Here is a 22,258-nt window from a genome sequence, read left to right as displayed (position 1 = left end):
CTCCCGAGTCCTCTTTCTTTTGGACGGTGGTTGTGCAATGATGGAACTAACCCGGTGAGTCACATTCACCACTTCATTCTTGGTGGTTTTCTTTTTAGTGATCAAGTCCTTCAAGTACTTAGCGAAACCTGACATCTCTTGAAATGCTTCCACAAATGGAATGTTCACCGATAATTGCTTTAGGATATCATAGAACTTCTCGAGTTTGCTATCATCAACCTTTCTAGTTAGCTTTTGAGGGAAAGGAGGAGGAGGTCTAGGAATTGGTGCTAGAGTTTTTGGTGCCTCCATTACCTTTTCCTTAACCTCTTCCTAGTTCACTTCTTGGGTTCTCATCATATTCGGGAGTCTTTCAACTTCAAAAACATTTGGCACCTCAACTTGTGCCTGGACTTCCTATTCAGAATCTTCCACTTCGACCACTTGTTCATTCTCTCCTTGAAGTAGTTTCCCACTTCGAGTTGTGATTGCCATACAATGAGAGGTTGGACCACTTCCATTACCTTTTGGGTTTGCAATTGTATCACTTGGGAGTATGGCTTTTTATTTCGGGTTTTGTTCTCTTGATAGATCCCTTATTTGCATCTCCAACTTTTGAATAGATGCGGTGTGAGAACCTACAAGTTCGGTCATATTCTTCACTAAATTGTCAGATCTCTCCTGATTTTACAATACTCTTTCAAGCATGTTTTCCAACTTGGACTCACTTGAAGAGATTTCTTTCCAATGTGGAGAGTTAGAATATTGCCCCTTTGGTGGAACATAGGAGTTTGAACTCCGATTTGAAAAATTGTTATTGTTGTTGTTACTCCAATTTCCTTGATTTGAACTACCTTGGTCGTTTCTCCACTGTTGGTTGCCTTGCCCTTGCAGGTTAGACCTCCATTGGTGTTGTTGTCCTTAACCTTGGTAGGATTGTATTTGATATCCTCCTTGAGAATTGTTGACATAATTTGCTTCTCCGTATTCCTCATTCGACACGGGTTGTACATCTTCCACAATATTCACCTTTTTTGTTTGGCTTTTAGTGAACATTTTCGTCAACACGTTGACGTTGGTGGCAAGCCCAACAATTATTTGATTTCTTTCTTGGTTCTCCTTAATCATGTTGGTCAAGGAGGGAGTACCATATGCAATTCCACCCGTAATATCTTCCGAGTGCCAAGCTTGGTTATGTTCGGCCATCTTGTCGAGGATTTGTGTGACCCTTGCAAATATTTTGTCCATAAAGGACCCATCCGCTGCATTTTTGGCTATGGATTGATTCATAGGATCCAAGCCCATGTAAAACTTCTCCAATAGAATATTATCCGAAAAGCCATGATTTGGCGACCTCACCAAATATAGCTTGAATCTATCCCATGCCTCATGTAGATGCTCTCCCGGTAATTATTTGAAGAAGAAAATTTTATCCCGAAGCTCGGACTTCTTGCTTTGTGGAAACCATTTTGCTAAGAAATCTCGGACAAGTTCGGGCCAAGTGTGGATGAAATTAGGAGGTAGATTTTGGATCCACTGCCTTGCCTCTCCAGTTAGATAGTACTTGAACACCCTTAACCTTAGGGCATCATCTGATACATGATTCTGCTTGTGCATTGCACACACACCCAAAATATTTCTGAGATGTTGTGTCGGATCATTGTTGATGGAATTTAGGAAGAACCCCTCTGCTTTTAGCATTAGGATTAGACTGTGTTCCACTTTGAAGGTGGCAGCATCAACTCTTGGAGGGACAATGATATTTGTATCCTCAATACACTTATCTATATCCGCAAACACATTCTCTTCTTCCGGATCGCCCATGTTTACCTAATGACACCAAGCAAAACAAGCAAAGTGTGGTGGAATAGAAGAAGATGTCAAGTAAAGTGCACACTAGTTAGTAATTTCAAAACCGTATTCCCCGGCAATGGCACCAAAATTTGATATGCTTAAATTACACCTATATAAATGGTGTAAGGCGGTCGATGTCAAATATAATAACTCAACTAGATTGGGGTCGAATCCCACAGGGAATAGGTGTGAAAAGGTTATTTAAATAGTGTGAAACTTGACTTAAGCCGTAATTCTACTCCGTTAGTTTAAACAGTGTTTTGTAATTGTGAATTGTCTAGAAAAGCTATTTTGTTGAGATGATTTAATTAATTTGATTTAGAAACCAAGGTTGTGTCTCCGTCAATGGAATGTAATGCTATCGGTGTTAATATTATATATTTTCAATGGAAGATCCTTTGATATGCAAATAATTCCTAAATGACTACCCAATATTTTCCAATAATTATATAGTATTTCCTCTTTATGATTTTCCCAAATATAAAAGAGTTACAATTAAGAACAACCAATTTATGCCAAGTAGAATCTACTTATCCCTAAGAGATTCTATTAGACAAAGTTTAAAACCTTGAGCTCTTGCTATTCAATTCTACCAAACTCTAACCCACTTTTTCAAGTAAAGATAGAGTGAATTGGCACTAGTCAATGTTTGCAACCATCAACCATAAATTAAGTATGAGAAATGAATAGAAATCGATAAACCATTATATATATATATATATATATATATATATATATATATATATATTCAATAATAAACACCCATTAACATTACACCCACGTAGGATTCACAACCTTAGTATTTAAAATTAGCTACTCATACTAAAATACAAGAACAATGTGATAAATAAAGTCATGAAGCTTACAAATATAGACAAAATCTTGGATTCTCTCTCAAAAGCTTCCAAAATAATGGTGCACTCAACGCTATAAGTGTAGCCTCTTTCTGTCAGACCAGATACTACACAAAAACCCTAATCATTCGATTTATAATGGTCTAAAAGTCATGGTAAAAAACTGACAAAAATGACCCTGTAGATCAAGTCTGCTACCGCAGAATGGGTCACAGAAGGCTTTCACAGTTCGCATATCTTCAGTTCCACCGTAGAGTTGATCACACAAACTTTCAGTTTTTCCATCGGGTCTTGGTTATGCGGTCTGCATATCACATTTTCGGCTGCATAACGCACTGCATAATGGATCGCAGACTTGGCTCTCAGAAACTGGGCTTTTCTGCTTCATTCTGCGATGAGTCTGCGGCCCACACATGACTTTTGCGGCCGCAGACCTGTCGCATTTCTGCCTTTCATAGGTTTTTGTCATCTTCTTTTATGATCTTGGTTCTTCAAGTCTGGTTTCCTGCAAAACACCAAAACTATATAAGAAATGACTTATAATACTATAAAAGATGAGCTAAAGTCTATGTAATTAGTGTCAAAAGTGCCGTATTTGTATGACACATCACTATCTCATACTATTGTTGAAGTTTATTTCTGCAAATTGGTTGTTGGCTGTCACGCCCCAAAACCACCAACCGGTCGTGATGGCACCTAAATCACTTGCTCGGCAAGCCAAACATAATAAAAATGAATTATAAATACTGAATTAACATAAATAGTACAAGACTGAGACCAACTAACATAAACAATAAAGTCGATACATAACAAATTCCCTAGAACTGGTAAATACAGAGTCATGAGCTCTACACAGTCACGTGCAAATAATCATAATCCACCCAGCATGGTCACATGCTCAATATCATAATTGGTCTGGCATGGTCAAAGGCTCAATATTAGTATTTGCTTGGCATGGTCACAAACTCAATATCACAATTCGCCCGACATTGGCACAGGCTCAATATCACAATCTGCACGACGTGGTCACATGCTACCAGTCCAAACCATATCACACAGAAAACAAATATACAAGAATACATGTATATGATCAATGAATATCAAATTTCATACGCCTTGAGTGGTATAAGTGACATGCTAAGGTGTATGCATATGAAAAGTGTGTTATCATAGCTCAAATCAGGCAATTGCATCACAAAAGTAGCAATTATCAAGTTCAATCGGGAGATTAACCTCTTTGTAACCTCAAACATGGTTCAAATAGCTCACAACAGGGTTACAAATATAAGAAACATTACAGCATAAAGCTTAGCAATCAATTCAAGGCATATCATACCCTAAGCACTACCCCGAGCATAAATAATACCCAGGTGCACGCACATGGGCTCAGCCCTACACATATGCGCCATCCATAGCACGTAGCTATCACAAATAACTCAGGCAACTAGTGCCTCAATCATGATTAGGTAAGATACTTACCTCAAGCAAGCCAAATCAATCCTCAAATAAGCCCTTCCCGCGTGAATCAACCGCCAGACGACTTGAATCTAGCGAAAATAACTTAATATCATCAATAAAAGCCATTGGCAACAACTCCAAATGATAAAGCTAAGATCTTGAATCAATTATGCACCGTCAACCCAAAGGTCAACCCTGGACTCGCACCCCGTAACCCGACCAAACTAACAAACGCCAATTTTGATACGAGTCCAAATAAGTGTTTCACCTAAATCTGGCCTCAAATCGACCCTCAAATCATCATTTTATACTTTAGAAACGTTTTTACAAAAATTCCCAACTTCTTAACTTAGATTCATGAATCAAACACTAAAGTCAAGGTTGGAATCATAAATAATAAAACAATCCGAGTCAATATACTTATCCCGATCCAAATCATGCAAATTGCCTCAAACATTGCCCAAATTCGAGCTCTATAACTCAAAATATATTTAAATGACTAAAACCCTCGAAAATAGAGTATTTATGGCCTGCCCAAGCATACCCTTCGCGATCACGAGACCAACTTCACGGTCAGGAAGCACATCGAAACACTGCCTCAGAAAAGCCCTACGCAACGCGAGACCTTGATCGCGAAAGCGATGCACAACACCCCTGAGCCTACGCGAACGTGGTCCTCCTCCCGCGATCGCGAAGGCTAAAAGCATGATGCCCCCAACCGACCTCCCCTTCTACGTGAACGGATCTCCACTCTCGCGATCGTGAAATACAATGCCTCCCAAAGTCAATGAACGAGATCTCCCCTCCACGAATGCGATAAAAAATCACTCCATCCAACAAATTTCCCTCCGCAAATGCGACGGTCCTGTCGCGATCGCGAAGGAGGAAACCAGATAAGATAAATCAGCATTTCCAAAACATGGAGAAATGGCCCGCAACCCATCTGAAACACACCCGAGGCCCTCCGGGACCCTGTCTAATCACACCAACCAATCTCGAAACATGACACAGACCTACTCGAGGCCTCAAATCACACCAACCAACATCAAAACCACGAATCACACCTCAATTCAAGCCTAAGGAACTAATCAAAATTTTCATATTTAAAACTTACGCCGAACATGCCTAAAGAACTCGGAATGACCTCAAATTTTGCTTGCAAGTTCCACATGAGATAACGGGCCTATTCCAACTCCTGGAACCAAAATCCGAACCCTATATCATCAAAGTCAACTCTAGGTCAAATCTATCAACCTTCCAAACCTTCAACTTTCCAACTTTTGCCAAATAAAACCAAATCAACCTAGGGACCTCCAAATCCAAATCCGAAAATATGACTAAGTCCAAAATAACCATACGAAGCTATTCTAATCATTAAAACTCTATTCCGTGGTCGTCTATACAAAAGTCAAACTCCGATCAACTATTACAACTTAAGCTTCCAACCTTGGGACTAAGTGTCCCAATTAACTCCAAAACCTCCAGGAAACTAAACTAACCACCCCGTAAAGTCAAGTAACCACAAATACATATATGTAAAGCATCAAATAGGAGAAAAAAGGGTTAATATAATCAAAATGACCGACCGGGTTGTTACATTCTCCCCCTCTTAGACAAACGTTCGTCCTCGAACGAGTCTAGAATCATATCTGGAGTCTCAAATAGGTAAGGATATCTGCTCCACATCACCTGCTCGGTCTCCCAAGAAGCCTCCTTGACCGGCTGACCTCTCTAGTGAACCTTCACCGATGCAATATTCTTCGACCTCAACTTTCGAACCTGTCGGTCCAAAAAGGCTATCGGCTCCACATTATAAGTCAAATCCTTATCCAACTACACTATGTTGAAGTCCAAAACATGTGAAGGATCCCCATAATACTTCCGTAGAATGGAAACATAAAACACAAGGTAAACTCCCGATAGACTAGATAACAAGGAAAGTCTGTATGCCACCTCTCCAACTCATTCAAGCACCTCAAAAGGAACAATATACCTAACGCTCAACTTTTCCCTTTTCTCGAACCTCATCACACCTTTCATGGGAGAAACTCTAAGTAGAACCTTCTCACCCACCATATATGCAATATCACGAGCCTTCCTGTCAGCATAACTCTTGTGCCTGGACTGTGCTGTACGAAGCCGCTCCTGAATCAACTTCACATTCTCAAAAGAATCACGGACCAAATCGGTGCCCAACAACCTAGCCTTCCCAGGCTCAAACCAACCAATCAAAGAACGACATCGCCTCCCAAATAAGGCCACATAAGGAGCCATCTGGATACTCGACTGATAGCTGATGTTATAGGCAAACTCTACTAACAGAAGAAACTGATCCCATGAACCTCTGAAATCAATGACATAGGCACGTAATATGTCCTCCAAAATTTGAATAGTGCGCTCGGAGTGCCCGTCCATCTGGGGATAAAATGTCGTACTCAATTCGACCTCTGTGCCCAACTCACATTGCACTGCTTTTCAAAATTTCAATGTAAACTACGAGCCTCGATATGAGATAATAGACACGGGCACACCATGAAGGCGAAAAATCTCATAAATATAAATCCGAGCCAGCTACTCTGAAGAGTAGGTAGTCATAACTGAAATGAAGTGTGCAGACTTAGTCAGTATGTCCAGAATTACACATACCGCATCGAATCTCCTCAAGTTCCATGGAAGCCCAACTATAAAATACATAGTGATACGCTCCCACTTCCACTTCGAAATATTGGGCCCCTGAAGCAAACCACTAGGTCTCTGATGCTCATACTTCACTTGCTGATAGTTCAAACACCGAGCAACATACTCAACAATATCCTTCTTCATCCCCTGCCACTAATAGTGTTGCCTCAAATCATGGTACATCTTCGCGGCCCCCAAATAATGGAATACCGCGAACTATGGGCCACCTTAAGAATCAATTCTCGCAACCCATCTACATTTGGAACACAGATCTGACCTTGTAGCCTCAATACCCCATCATCACCAATAGTAACCTCCTTGGCATCACCGTGCTGCACCGTATCCTTTAGGACAAGCAAGTGGGGATCATCATGTTGATGTGCCTTGATGCACTCAAATAAGGACGGCCGTGATATAAAACAAGCGAGAACTCTGCTGGACTTCGAAATATCCAAGCTCACAAATCGATTGGCAAAAACCTGAACATCCAAAGCTAACGGTGTCTCCCCAACTGGAATATAAGCAAGACTCCCTAGGCTCTCAACCTTCCTACTCAAAGCATCGGCAGCCACATTGGCCTTTCCCAGATGATAAAGAATGGTGATATCATAATTCTTTAGTAGCTCTAACTATCTCTGTTGCCTCAAGTTCAGATCCTTTTGCTTGAATAAGTGTTGGAGACTCCTGTGATATGTGAACACCTCACAAGATACACCGTAAAGATAATGCCTCCAAATCTTAAGTGTGTGAATAATGGTTGCCAACTCCAAATCATGTACTGGGTAGTTCTTCTCATGGGGCTTAAACTAACATGAAGCATAAACAATCACTCCAATATCCTGCATCAACACATATCCAATGCCAATCCGTGAAGCATCACAATAGACTGTATAAGAACCCGATCCTGAAGGTAAAACCAGAACTGGAGATGTAGTCAAGGAAGTCATGAGCTTCTAAAATCTCTCCTCACACTAATCAGATCACCTGAATGGAGCACCCGTCTGCATCAATCAAGTCAATGGGGCTCCTATAGATGAAATTCCTCCACAAAATAGCGATAGTACCCAACCAACCCAAGAAAACTCCGGATCTCAGTAGGAGTAATTGGTCTGGGTCAAATCTAAACTACCTTTATCTTCTTCGGATCCACCTTGATCCCCTCACTGGACACCACGTGGCTCAAGAATGCCATCGAGTCTAACCAAAACTCACACTTGGAGAATTTAGCATATAGCTTCTTCTCCCTCAAAGTCTGGAGCATGATCCTCAAGTTGCTGCTCATGATCCTCCCAGCTACAAGAATACACAAATATATCATCAATGAAAACTATAACGAAGGAATCAAGATAGGGATAGAATACACTGTTCATCAAGTGCATAAAAGTTTCTGGGGCATTGGTCAGCCCAAAAGACATCACTAGAAACTTATAGTGACTATAGTGTGTCCTGAAAGCCGTCTTTGGAATATCTGAAGCCCAGATCTTCAACTGATGGTACCCTGATCTCAAATCAATCTTCGAGAATACCCCAGCACCCTGAAGCTGATCAAACAAATCATCAATATGCGGTAGTGGGTACTTGTTCTTGATAGTAACCTTGTTCAGTTGCTTGTAGTCAATGCATATCCTCATAGAATCATCCTTCTTCTTCACAAATAGAACCGGTGCACCCCAAGGTAACACACTAGGCCTAACAAAACCCTTATCAGGTAACTCCTCTAATATTTCCTTCAACTCTACTAGTGTCATGCGATATGGTGGAATAGAGATGGGCTGAGTGCCCAGCACCAAATCAATACCAAAGTCAATATCCCTGCCGGGTGGCATGCCCGACAGATTTACTGGAAATACATCTGGCAAATCCCTGACTACTAGAACTGACTCATCAGTAGGAGTTTCAGCACTAACATCCCTCACAAAGACCAAATACGCAAATTACCCCTTCTCAACCATCCATTGAGCCTTCAAATATGAAATCACTCTACTGGGTGTGTGACCAAGAGAACCTCTCCACTCCAACATAGGCAACCCTATCATCGCCAACGTCATGGTCTTAGCGTGACAATCAATAATAACAATATATGGTGACAACCAATTCATGCCTAAAATCTCATCAAAATCTACCAGGCTGAGCAATAAGATATCAACTCTAGTCTAATAACCCCCAATGGTCACCACATAAGACTGATATACACGGTCCACCATAATATAATCATCCACCGATGTAGATGCATAAACAGACATATCTAAAGAATCACGAGGCATATCCAAATGACGAGCAAAATAGGATGACGCATAAGAGTAAGTGGAACAGGGTCAAATAACACTAAAGCATCCCTGTGGCACACTGAAACAATACATATGATCACAGCGTCGGAAGAAACTGCCTCTGGACTGATGGGAAATGCATAGCAACGGGCATGACCACAACCTAAGTAACCTTGCCCTCTAGGGTGACCTCGAACAGACTGAGCCCCACCCCTAGTTGGATGTGCGTGTGGTGTAGCTACTGGTACTGAAATCATAGGTTGCAAGCTCTACTGGGGAACCCTACTTGGAAGTCTGGGGAAATCCCTCTTGAGATGACTCAAGTCTCCATACTCAAAACAACCCCTCCTATAAGGCTACTGACCTTGATAACCCGAAGAACTGCTTGTGGAACCCTAAGCAGATGGAGCATGGTAAGGACTTTGTGCCGGCATCGCAATGAATGATGACTGAACTGGGCGAGCACTATATGAGCTGTGGCTAACTGTTAAACCATGAGAAATCTGAAAAACTACATAAGCGGGCCTAATAGGACGGCCTTTGTTGCGATAAGACTGGCCCCCAAAATAAGGCACCACCAAAACCACGGGGCCTCTTGCCCTCCCACTCCTCTCACTAAAGCATGTGAACATGCTCCAAGCACCTAACAATCATAACCATCTGGTCAAACCTAGCATCCGTCTTGGCCACCCGAGCCAAACTATAATATAAACCATAGTTGCAGCCATCAATTAACCTCCTGATCCTCTCCCTCCCAGTGGGCAAAACCATATTGTATGATGTGCCAAATCTGCGAATCTCATCTCGCATCGGGTCACAGTCATATCCCCCTATCATAGCTATTCAAACTCCCTACGCAACTCCTCTCTGCAAGTCTGTGGGATAGAATTCTCTAAGTAAAGAATTGAGAACTGCTGTCATGTAAGTGGTGTTGTTCCAGCTGGCTTGCCTGACTCATAGGTCTGCCACCATCTGTAGGCTGCCCCTGCTAGTTGAAAAGTAGTAAAGGCAACTCTAATGATGTCTACAATACCTGTTGTGTAAAGAATTTGATGACACGGATCTAGAAAACCCTAAGAATCTTCTAACTCTCCTCCACTGAGCTCGATAGGGTCAAGCCTCTTAAATAGCTCCAACATCTTCTGCTCCTCATCAGTCATAGGGTGACCAACCTCGGCACGAGCAACAACAACTGGCTAAACTGGTAACACTCCTAGTGTCTAATAACCCTGAGTTAGCTGCTCTGGTGTACGGACGATGGGAGTTTGGGCTCCCCTCCAGCATGTACCCGCCTAAGCCAAGCTCGTGCACACAGTCAAAATCTGAGCCAATGACTCCTGAAGACCAGGTATAACAATAGGTACCGCCGGTGTCTAAGCTGGTCCCACCGGCTCAACAGTATCTGGAACCTGCTCCTCCACTGGAGCGACTGGTGGCACCACAAGTGCTGCTCTAGATGTAGTGCGGGCCCCACCTCAGCCTCTTCCTTGACCCCGACCTCTCACGGACCTGACTGGTGGTCCTAGTGCCTGCCCGCCCGATCTGGTTGAACGTGTCCTCACCATCTGTGAGAGAATAGAAGTTAAAGGCTCAAACTTCTAAATTAATAAATCTGCATGACAAGAATGCAAGAAAGTGAAGTTTTCAAACAATTCGGTAGTCTCTCGAAGATAAGTACAGACGTCTCCATATCGATCCACAAGACTCTACTACACTTGATCATAACCCGTAGAACCTATGAACTTAGGATTCTGATACCAACTTGTCACGACCCAAAACCACCAATTGGTCGTGATGGTGCCTAACTCACTTATGAGGCTAGCCAAACATAACAAAAACAAAATATAAATACTGAATTAATAGAAATAGTACAAGTCTAAGGCCGATTAATATAAACAACAATGCTGATACATAAAACATTCCCCAGAACTGGTAAATATAAAGTCATGAGTTATAAAACAGAAATACAAGTCGGAAATACCAAATAATAATACTATCTAAATGAAAGGAAATAGTACAAAATGAAAAGAGATGTCAAGACCGCGATCGAGATGCAGTTCTACCTCATCTCTCCAAGGTAACTCAGCTACAAGTCTCAGCTACTGGTGGCTTGGTCCAACACCTGGATCTGCACAATTAATTATAGAGTGTAGTATGATTACAACTGACCCCATGTACTCATCAAGTATCATAACTAACCTCGGTAAGGTAATAGAAGCAGGAATTATAAATGATATTTGCTAGTCACCTGTACAGTTCATAAATCCAGCAAGTACAGAATAATAATATGATCAGGTCATGAATCACAGAAAGAACCACCTTGGTGCACATAATTACGTAACGTACTCTACTCATTCAATAAGCCAGCATATAAAGAAGACAAGAGAATAAATCAGGTTAATGCGAGGTTAGAGGTGTAGAGATAGACCCTGGAGTCTAAAGGTTTCAAGTTGAGCAGGACCGAGATAAAATACTGTCATGCCCCGACCATGGGGAGAGCGACCGGCGCTAAACCGAGATACCCCGGCCAAGCAAGCCTGTACAATACCTTCTACCCAAATCGCCCATGAATAAAGAGAAGATAACATTTATATCATTAATTAAGCATTAAAAGGTCATGTGAGTAACATCAGTTCATTTCCATTAGTTACGTCATTAACAATTCCCCAAAACAGTACATTATACATTCGTAGTTAAAGTGGGACAGATGATACAATTACAACAAGTTTAGTTCAACCTTCCCAAAACAAGATACAACCCACACTATGTCTATGGAACTTCTAACAGAAACAAAAGAGTGCTACGACAGTGCCGGCGACAAGGCCCCAGCTATACCTCAAACAACTAAGGAGGGGGTATGCTGCTATCACTGATCAATACCACCTGCTATGGAACTACCTGCACCCATTAAAGATGCAGCGACCCAATATGGAATATCACTAATATGTAAAACTAAACACCCTCTCAATAGAACGAGTAACAGCAAACGGAGAACGAAACAAAAAATCAATAAGAGAATCAAATAGTATCAAGGTGTCAAGTTAGGGGAAAGGCAAACTTCAAGTAAGTTCCAATCTTTTTAAGTTGGGAGATCCTTAGCACTGATACACCATCGTGTTTTAGCAATGAATCCGATCTCAGCTCGGCTGGCTAAGCTATCTCACCCCGAAACATTCACTCACAATAACACCATTTGCGCGGCATGGCATCCGATCTCAGCCCGATCGGCTAAGCCGTCTCGCCACAATGCCGTGTGGGTCGACATCACATCACATCTTGCTAGCAATAATCTCATCCCATATAAGGGGAAACAACTCAACACATCAATCACATCCCATAGAAGGGGAAATAATCTCATCACATTAACACGGGGATTTACCCCTCAGTCACTCCTACATCGGAAAGTGTAGTTTTGGGGTTAGGTTATTTCGATCTACCCTTCCTCAGTGGCTAATAGATACTCCCAAAGCATTTACTATTAAAAGGATTTACCACTTATTTCGTAATCTTTTGCATTTCATTCATTTCATTGGCACCAATGGCCATGACACAATATCATTCTTGGTACCTTGGTCGTACATCATATTTTATGTTCTCTTCTTTCACTTTCAAATATAATCATAGATTATCAACAACAAGGCCTTTCAAAGTAAAACTTTAAACACATATTTGAGCAATTTAGGGTCTTAGGCACATGTGATTTCCTATTCAATTTGACATGATAGCTTTCATTCGAATCAAGTTTTTAAATCATAACATAATAACACGTAGCCCATGCTTAAACCACATTCTCAAATAGTAACTCAACATAATAAGAATTTTTGGAATACATATTGAACGCATATTTATTTTGACACAAGGCTTGTTTGGAATAATCAATTTATAATGAGCATCAAGGGACTTACAAGGCCATTGTGGGGTTCAATTCTAAAAGAGGAGTTTAGCCAACATACCTCGCTTTGAGCTTTCCTTAATTCACTACACAGTTCCGGAATCCTAGCAACTTTGATCTATTTGGAGACACAGCAACATTGAACACGAATTAGGAAGGACTTCATGACTCTAGCTCATTTGAGCATTTTATCAAACATTAGGTGGCCATTATGATCTCAAGGTCCTCCTATGGTAGATTCCTCTTTTTCACTACCCAAAATCTACCCAATTGAGCTCACCAATCTCCTTCACAACCCTAGATAGTACATGCATGCATAATGAACAACTCCCACACCCAAGAATTGCTTGTCTTATTACCTATTTTTAGTCAAATCTCGAAATTGAAGGCTAGGGCTAGAACCTTACCTTTTGGTTGAAGACCTTGTGAGTCACCCTAGAGAATTCTTCAAGGCTTGAGCAAAGATTGATGAACAAGTGACTTGGAAATTCCTTTTTTCACTCTAGACCACCTTCCTCTCTCTAAAATATGAGTTTGTACCTTCTGAAATGATCTCTAAGATTGATTTATAAGAATGGGGTCGGGTTCAAAAATTAGAAAAAATGAAGCCCTGATGCAGATCTGTGGTTGCATATGCGACCGCATAACGCTTCTGCGGTCCGCAAAATAGACCGCATAATGTCCCTCCGGAACTGGGCACTTCTGCCTCACTCTGTGACCGGTCTGCGGTCCACATACCTATTCTGCGGTCGCATAATGCGCCGCAGAACCTCCCTCAGAAAATATATTGTGCTAGGTCTGCGATGGGTTATGCGGCCCACAAAATGATTATGCGACCGCATAATGGTCCAAAACTTTTCCCAAGTTTCTTCTCCAATCTGCGGTCCGCAGATCAGTTCTGCGACCGCAGAATGGACCGCAGAAATGCCATGCACTTCCAAAAAGAAATTTCAACTCCCAATGTACAGTTCAACCCAAAAAGTCCAAACCGCAGTAAGCTCTAAAATCGTCAACACATAAGTCTACTTCGGCACCACGAAACCCTGGGTTTTAGGTAAAATTTACGAGGCCTTACATCCTCTTCCGTTAATTCATCCTCGAATGAGGGCCAAAATCTGCCATTAGAAACCAATGTGACTCAGCTGCTATAACACACACCAATAGTTCCAAACTTTTGACTAAACTCGCCAAATTTCCAAACTTTTCATCAGAGTTTCCCCTGTAACTGGGCCTATCCACTTGTCAAAGAATCCCAGAAACAAACCCTAACAACATATACATGAACCAACGATGCAACATAACATAAGAACAACGGAAATCGTGGCCTCACAAGCAGTATATCACCAAAAAAGAACACCCTTAACATCAACTGTACAAATGATACATAATTCATAGAAGGTAAACTCTTAGAATTGTCATAGAACACAACTTTATAAATACATGGTTATTCAAACAAATGAGGGTATTCGTCTTCATTTCTTTCTCGGCCTCCCAGGTGGCCTCTTCAACCTGCTGGTTCCGCCATAGTACCTTTACAGAGGTAATTTCTTTATTCCTTAGCTTACAGACTTGCCTATCAAGAATGGCAACTAGAATTTCTTCATAAGTCAATTCCTCGTTAACCTCAATAGACTCAGCTGGAACAATAAGCAACGGATCTCCAACCACCTTCTTCAACATGCATACGTGGAACATCGGGTGCACTAAAGAAATCTCTGGAGGTAGTTCAAGCTTGTAATCCACCCGACCAATCCTCTGAATGATTCTATACGGTCCGACATACCTCGGACTTAACTTCCCTTTCTTACCAAACCGCTTTATACCCTTCATGGGGGAAACATTCAAGAATACCCAATCATCCTCTTTAAACTCTAAATCCCTGCGACGCACATCCGAATAGGACTTTTGACGACTCTAAGTAGTTTTTAACCGTTTTTAATGATCTTAATCTTCTCCATATCCTGATGCACGAGGTCTGGTCCTATCAACCCTGCTTGCCCAATCTCGAACCATCCAATTGGAGATCTACATCTCCTACCATATAGAGCCTCGAACTGTGCCATCTGAATGCTAGTATGATAACTTTTATTGTAGGCAAATTCTATGAGCGGTAAATGATCATCCCAGCTACCTTTGAAGTTGAGAACACAAGCGCGCAATATATCCTCGAGCGTCTAAATAGTCCACTCTGCTTGTCCATCGGTCTGTGGATGGAAAGCTGTACTAAGATTTACCTGAGTACCCAACCCTTGCTGAAACGTCTTCCACAAGTTATTTGTGAATTGTGCCCCACGATCAAAAAAGATGGAAATTGGAGTGCCATGCAGCCTGATGATTTCCTTGATATACAACTGAGCATACTGTTCCACTATGTCGGTAGACTTAACAGGTAAAAAGTGTGCTGATTTCGTGAGTCGATCCACAATCACCCAAATCGAGTCGAACTTGCGAGGAGTGCGAGGTAGTCCTATCACAAAGTCCATATTGATCATCTCCCATTTCCACATCGAAATTTCTATGTTCTATGCTAACCCACCGGGCCTTTGGTGTTCGTCCTTCACTTGATGACAATTTGGACATCTTGCCACAAAGTCCGCTACATTCCTCTTCATATCATTCCACCAGTAGACTTCCTTAAGATCACGGTACATCTTTGTCAATCCCGGGTGCACAAAATACCTAGAAGTGTGAGCCTCGATCATGATTCTTTCCCGGAGACCATCGACATTTGGAACATATAATCGCCCTTGGTACCTTAGTGTGCCATCATCTATGCCAAGAGAAAAGACCATGGTCTTATGTTTATGAATCCCCTCCTTCAATTGTACCAACAACGGGTCGTTGTATTGCTTCTCCTTGACTTCCACAACAAGTGATGATTCAGCCCTATTTTGCACAATCACTCCTCCTTCACTAGAATTCACAAGACGAACTCCCAAACTAGCCAACCGATGAACCTCCTTGGATAACGGCCTTTGATATACCTCCAAGTGAGCCAAACTGCCCATAAATATTCGGCTAAGAGCATCCGCTACAACATTAGCCTTCCCCGGATGATACATAATTTTGATGTCGTAATCCTTGAGTAACTCAAGCCATCTTCTCTGCCTTAGATTCCATTCCTTCTGTTTGAAAATATATTGTAGGCTCTTATGGTCTATGAATATATCCACATAGACCCCATACAGATTATGCGCCAAATCTTCAATGCAAATACCACCGCCGCAAGCTCTAAGTTATGTGTTGGATAGTTCTTTTCATGATTCTTGAGTTGCCTAGAAGTATACGCTATCACCTTTCCATGTTGCATTAATACACACCCGAGTCCGATTCTTGAAGCATTACAATATACCACAAACCCATCTGTATCGTCTGGTAGAGTCAACATTGGTGCCATAGTCAATCTCGATTTCAACTCCTGGAAGCTCTTTTCACAAGCATCTGACCATTTGAACTTAACCGCCTTCTGTGTCAATTTAGTCAACGGAGAGGCAAGTGTAGAGAACCCCTCCACATACTTCCTGTAATATCCAACTAAGCCCAAGCAACTGCGAATCTCAGTTGGGGCAGTAAGTCTAGGCCAATTCTTCACCGCTGAAATCTTCTGAAGGTCGACCTTAATTCCTTCTATGGAGACGATATGACCCAAGAATGTCACAGATTCAAGCCAAAATTCACATTTCAAAAACTTTGAGTACAATTTATGCTGATATAGAGTCTATAGAACTGCCCTTATATGATCGGCATGGTCTTCTTGACTTCACAAATATACAAGGATATCGTCAATAAATACTATCACAAAAGAGTTTAGGAACGGCTTGAAAACTCGGTTCATAAGATCCATGAAAGCTGCCAGGGCATTTGTTAGCCCAAAAGACATTACCAGAAATTCAAAGTGCCCATACCGAGTCCTAAAAGCTATTTTTGGAATATCCTGCTCCCTGATCTTCAATTGGTGATACCCGGATCTTAAATCGATCTTGGAGAAGTACTTAACACCTAGCAATTGGTCAAACAAGTCATCTATACTTATTTTTTATTGTAACCTTGTTGAGATGCCGATAGTTAATACACATTCTTAGCAACCCATCCTTCTTTCTTACAAATAGAACCGGTGCTCCCCAAGGCGACACACTCGGCCGAATGAAACCTTACTCTAAAAAATCTTTCAATTGTTCCTTTAGCTCCTTCAATTCTGCCGGTGTCATTCCGTAGGGTGGAATAGATATAGGCTGCGTGTTTGGCATCATATCAATCCCAAAATCAATATCCCTATCTGGTGGAATCCCAAGGAGCTCATCCGGAAAGACCTTCGGAAATTCATTCACAACCGGCACAGACTCAAGTGTAGGTGCCTCAACATCGGTGTCTGTAACTCGGACCAAATGATAAATACACCTCTTGTTAATCATCTTTGTGGCCTTAAGGTAAGAAATAAACCTACCCTTCGGCACCACATCATCCCTCTTCCATTCAATCACTGACTCATTTGGAAATTCAAACCTAACGGTTCTTGTTCGACAGTCAAGCTTGGAAAAACATGAATAAAGCCAATCCATACCCATTATTACATCAAAATCAACCATACCCAATTCACTGAGATCGTCCATGGTGTCCCGACCACGCACCGTGATAACACAATCCTTATAAACCCGCGCGGACACAATAGACTCGCCAACCAGAGTAGATACAGAGAACGGCTCATAAAGCTATTCCGGTTCTATCCCAAATTCCATAGCAACATAGGAAGTGACATAGGAAAAGGTGGAACCGGGATCAATAAGAGCATACACATCATGAGATTGGACAGTCAATATAATGTGACAACATTTGGAGAAGCCTCTGAACTCTAGCGACCCTTCATGGCATAAAAATGGTTGGGTCCTCCCAAACTCTATGTACCACCCCTAGATACATCACGCCCTACAGGTGCTGGGGTGCCTTGAGACAGAGGAGGTACTGCGGATGTAGTAGCTGCAGAACTGGCTGGTTGTGTTGCACCCCTGCCCATGCTCTGGTGGGATGAACGACAATCCCTCTGAATGTGACCCCTCATTCCACACCCATAGCATATGGGCTAGTCCATGAAGCAGGCCCCAAAGTGAATCTTCCCACATCTAGGGCATGGGAGCCACCGCTGTTGCTGAAATCTCTCACCAGGCCGACCCTGCTGGTAGGATCCATTGTTGCCCTGGCTGGGCCTAAAACGGCTCCCCTGCTGCTAACTGGGCCCCGATGGTTGCGCACTGACTGAAGACTAAGTGAAGGACTGGGATGTACCTGATGACCCTCCCCTAAACGCTGACCTGCCACCACCACCGCCAGAAGTACCACTGAAGTTGCCCACTGACCGGGCCTTTTTGTTACTTTCTCGCTCCATTCCATTCTTAGTTTGCGGGTCTCCGTAGCTTGAGAAAATTTCACCATCTTACCATAGTTCATATCAGAATTCAAGTCAGCTGTAGCGGCCTCATTAATAACCAAGGGGCTAAGGCCCAGCACAAACCGACACACTCTAGCCTCCATAGTGGGCAACATGTATATGCCATATTTTGACAGGCGCGCGAATCTCATATGATACTCCCACACACTCATGCTCCCTTGTTTCAGGCTCTCAAACTCGGCGGCACGGGCTGCCTTAGTCTTGGAAGGCAAGAAATGGTCAATGAAAGCATCAACAAACTGACTCCACCTTTCCGGAGGGCTCCCCTACTCACGGGAGTCCTCCCACATCTCAAACAAAGAATAGGCCACCCATTTCAGGCGGTAGGAGGCCAACTCCACTCCCTGCGTCTCAGTAGCACCCATAACTCGAGGGGTCTTGTGCAAATCATCAATAAAATCATGTGGGTCCTCCTTAGGATCAGTACCTATGAACACTGGAGGATCCCACTAGAGAATCCTGTTCACCCTGGAACTAGTGGAATCCCCTGGCAGACTAGAAAAAGGTGGGTGTAACATTTGATCTGTAGGCCTGGGAAGCCACTATCTGAGCCAACATCTGTATGGCTCACTTAAGATCCCTATCAGGTACACCGGGACTGGATGTTGGGGCTAGAGATGGAAATGGAATATCGGTTGGAGGGATCGTTGCACCCTCAGTAGGTGCAGGAACTGGGGCGGTCTGACTAGGTGTAGTGGAATCAGGCAGTGTAGTAGTCGGGGAATATTCTCACCCCTCGGGTGATCACCCAAATCATTAAGTAAAGGATCAAATGCCACTCCTGAGGTGGCATTGGCTCCTTGGCCAGTTCTTGCTTTCTTCCTAGGCGCCATATACTGCAAATTAGAGCAATGCACGAGTTAAAGGAGGAACAATCTTACAATAAACTTTATCGCACGATCTAGAACATCAAAGAAGGGTATTATTCCTAAATGCCTAAGTAGGCTCCTAATTATAGATGTGGTCGACAACACACCGATAAGAAGGACTCTACTAGGCACGGCCCCGAGATATCTTAGGACACTTTAAAACCATAGGCTCTGATACCAAGTTTGTCACGGCCTGACCACGGCCGAGCAAGCATGTACAATACCTTCTACCCAACTCGTCCACAAATAAAGAGAAGATACATTTATATCATTAATTAAGCATTAAAAGGTCATGTGAACAGCACCAGTTCATTTACATTAGTTGCGTCATTAACAAGTCCCCAAAACAGTACACTATACATTCGTAGTTAAAGTGGGACAGATGATACAATTATAACAAGTTTAGTTCAACCTTCCCAAAATAAGATGCAACCCACACTATGTCTACAGAACCTCTAACATAAACAAAAGAGTGCTACGACAGTGCCGGCGACAAGGTCCCGGCTATACCTCAAACACTATGTACAAAGGACAAGAGATACATGACCCCAAAATGAAGTGGGGCTCACCAGGTCAGCTGAGGAGAGGGTGTGCTGCTATCACTGATCAATACCACCTGCTATGGAACCACCTGGATCCATTAAAGATGCAACGACCCAGGCAAAAGAAACGTTAGTACATATGGAATAGTACTAGTATGTAAAACTAAACACCCTCTCAATAGAACGAGTAACAGCAAATGGATAAGGAAACATGAAATCAATAAGAGAATCAAATAGTATCAAGATTTCAAGTTAAGGGAAAGGCAAATTTCAAGTAAGTTCCAATCTTTTTAAGTTGGGAGATCTTTAGCACCGATACACCATCGTGTTTTATCATGGAGTCCGATCTCAGCCCGACCGTCTAAGCCGTCTCACCCTGAGACATCTACTCACAATACCACCATGTGCACGGCATGGCGTCTGATCTCAACCCGATCGGCTAAGCCATCTCGCCACAATTTCGTGTGAGACGACATCACATCACATCTCGCTAGCAATAATCTCATACCATATAAGGGGAAATAGCTCAACACATCAATCTCATCCCATATAAGGGGAAATAATCTCATCACATTAACACAGGGATTTACCCCTCAATCACTCCTACACAGGCACGTGTAGTTTCGGGGTTAGGTTATTTCGACCTACCCTTCCTCGGTGGCTAACCGATACTTCCAAAGCGTTTACTATTAAAAGGATTTACCACTTATTTCGTAATCTTTTGCATATTATTCATTTCATTGGCACCAATGGCCATGATGAAATATCATCCTTGGCACGTTGGCCGCACATCATATTTCATGTTCTCTTCTTTCACTTTCAAATATCATCATGGATAATCAACAACAAGGCCTTTCAAATTAAGACTTTAAACACATATTTGAGAAATTTAGGGTCTTAGGCACATGTGATTTCCTACACAATTTGACATGATAGCTTTCATTAGAATCACGTTTTTAAATCACAACATAATAACACACATCCCATACTTAAACCACATTCTCAAACAGTAACTCAACATAACAAGAATCTTTGGAATACGTATTGAACACATATTTATTTTGACACAAGGCTTATTTGGAATAATCAATTTATAATGAGCATCACGGGACTTACAAGGCCATTGTGGGGTTCAATTCTAAAAGAGGAGTTTAGCTAACACACCTCGCTTTGAGCTTTCCTTAATTTACTACATAGTTCCGGAATCCTAGAACCTTTGATCTATATAGAGACACAACAACATTGAACATGAATTAGGAAGGAGTTCATGATTCTTGCTCATTTGAGCATTTTATCAAACACTAGGTGATCATTATGATCTCAAGGTCCTCCTATGGTGGATTCCTCTTTTTAACTACCCAAAATCTACCCAATTGAGCTCAACAATCTCCCCCATAACACTAGATAGTACATGCATGCATAATGAACGACTCCCACACCCAAAAATTGCTTGGCTTATTACTTATTTTCAGTCAAATCTCGAAATTGAAGGCTAGGGCTAGAACCTTACCTTTTGGTTAAAGACCTTGTGAGTCACCCTAAGGAATTGTTCAAGGCTTGAGCAAAGATTGATGAACGAGTGACTTGGAAATTCCTTTTTTCACTCTAGACCACCTTCCTATCTCTAAATTATAAGTTTGAACCTTCTAAAATGACCCCTAAGAATGTTTTATAAGAATGGGGTCGGGTTCAAAAATTAGAAAAAATGAAGCCCCGATACAGATCTATGGTCGCATATGCGACCGCATAACGCTTCTACAGTCGCATAATGGCCCTCCAGAACTAGGCACTTCTGTCTCACTCTGCGATCAGTCTGCAATCCGCAGACCTATTCTGCAGTCACATAATGCGCCGCAAAACCTCCCTCCGAATTTTTTTTGTGCTGGGTTTGCGATGGGTTATGTGGCCTGCAAAATAATTATACGGCCGCATAATAGACCGCATAATGGTCCAAAAATGTTCCCAAGTTTCTGCTTCAATCTACGGCAAATCTGCAGTCCGCAGATCAGTTCTGCGACCGCAGAAACACCCTGCACTTACAAAACCTTTCTTCAACTCCCCAACGTACTGTTCAACCCAAAAAGTCCGAGCTGCGGTGAACTCTACAATCGTCAACACATAAGTCTACTTCGGCACCACGAAACCCCATGTTTTAGGTAAAATATACGGGGCCTTATAAATACTTGGAGTGTAAATTAAGTGGTACAACTCAGGGAGTGGAAGGGGAGGTGAAGTTGGATTCACAAGTTATCCATAAGAAGGAATGTTTTATGTGCCTTGGGTCTATTATACAAGGGGATGAGGAGATTGACAAATATGTCACACATGGTATTAGGGCGGGATGGATGAAATCGAGACTTGCTTCCAGTGTTTTGTGTGACAAGAATGTGCCACCAAAACTTAAAGGTATGTTTTATAGAG

At 42.1% G+C, this 22,258-nt stretch overlaps 1 protein-coding gene across 1 annotated transcript; it reads right to left on the bottom strand.

Annotated features, from left to right (window-relative positions):
- Positions 1–6,107: 6,107 nt before the first annotated feature.
- Positions 6,108–17,593, bottom strand: LOC138892756 (uncharacterized). The gene is made up of 12 exons (XM_070176492.1): positions 17,428–17,593; positions 15,520–15,753; positions 15,218–15,351; positions 14,514–14,654; positions 14,248–14,352; positions 13,045–13,101; positions 10,601–10,656; positions 8,359–8,735; positions 7,636–7,728; positions 7,455–7,525; positions 7,035–7,402; positions 6,108–6,489 (listed from the first exon to the last, which is right to left on the bottom strand). Exons 1-12 carry the CDS (start codon positions 17,591–17,593, stop codon positions 6,108–6,110), a joined length of 2,184 nt encoding a protein of 727 aa, XP_070032593.1.
- Positions 17,594–22,258: the final 4,665 nt, after the last annotated feature.

The sequence above is a fragment of the Nicotiana tomentosiformis genome, chromosome 5, assembly GCF_000390325.3.
Source record: "Nicotiana tomentosiformis chromosome 5, ASM39032v3, whole genome shotgun sequence".
In the NCBI taxonomy this organism is placed as follows: Eukaryota; Viridiplantae; Streptophyta; class Magnoliopsida; order Solanales; family Solanaceae; genus Nicotiana; species Nicotiana tomentosiformis.
Note: the sequence above shows the minus strand (reverse complement) of the source record. Positions and strands in the feature narration are given on the sequence as shown.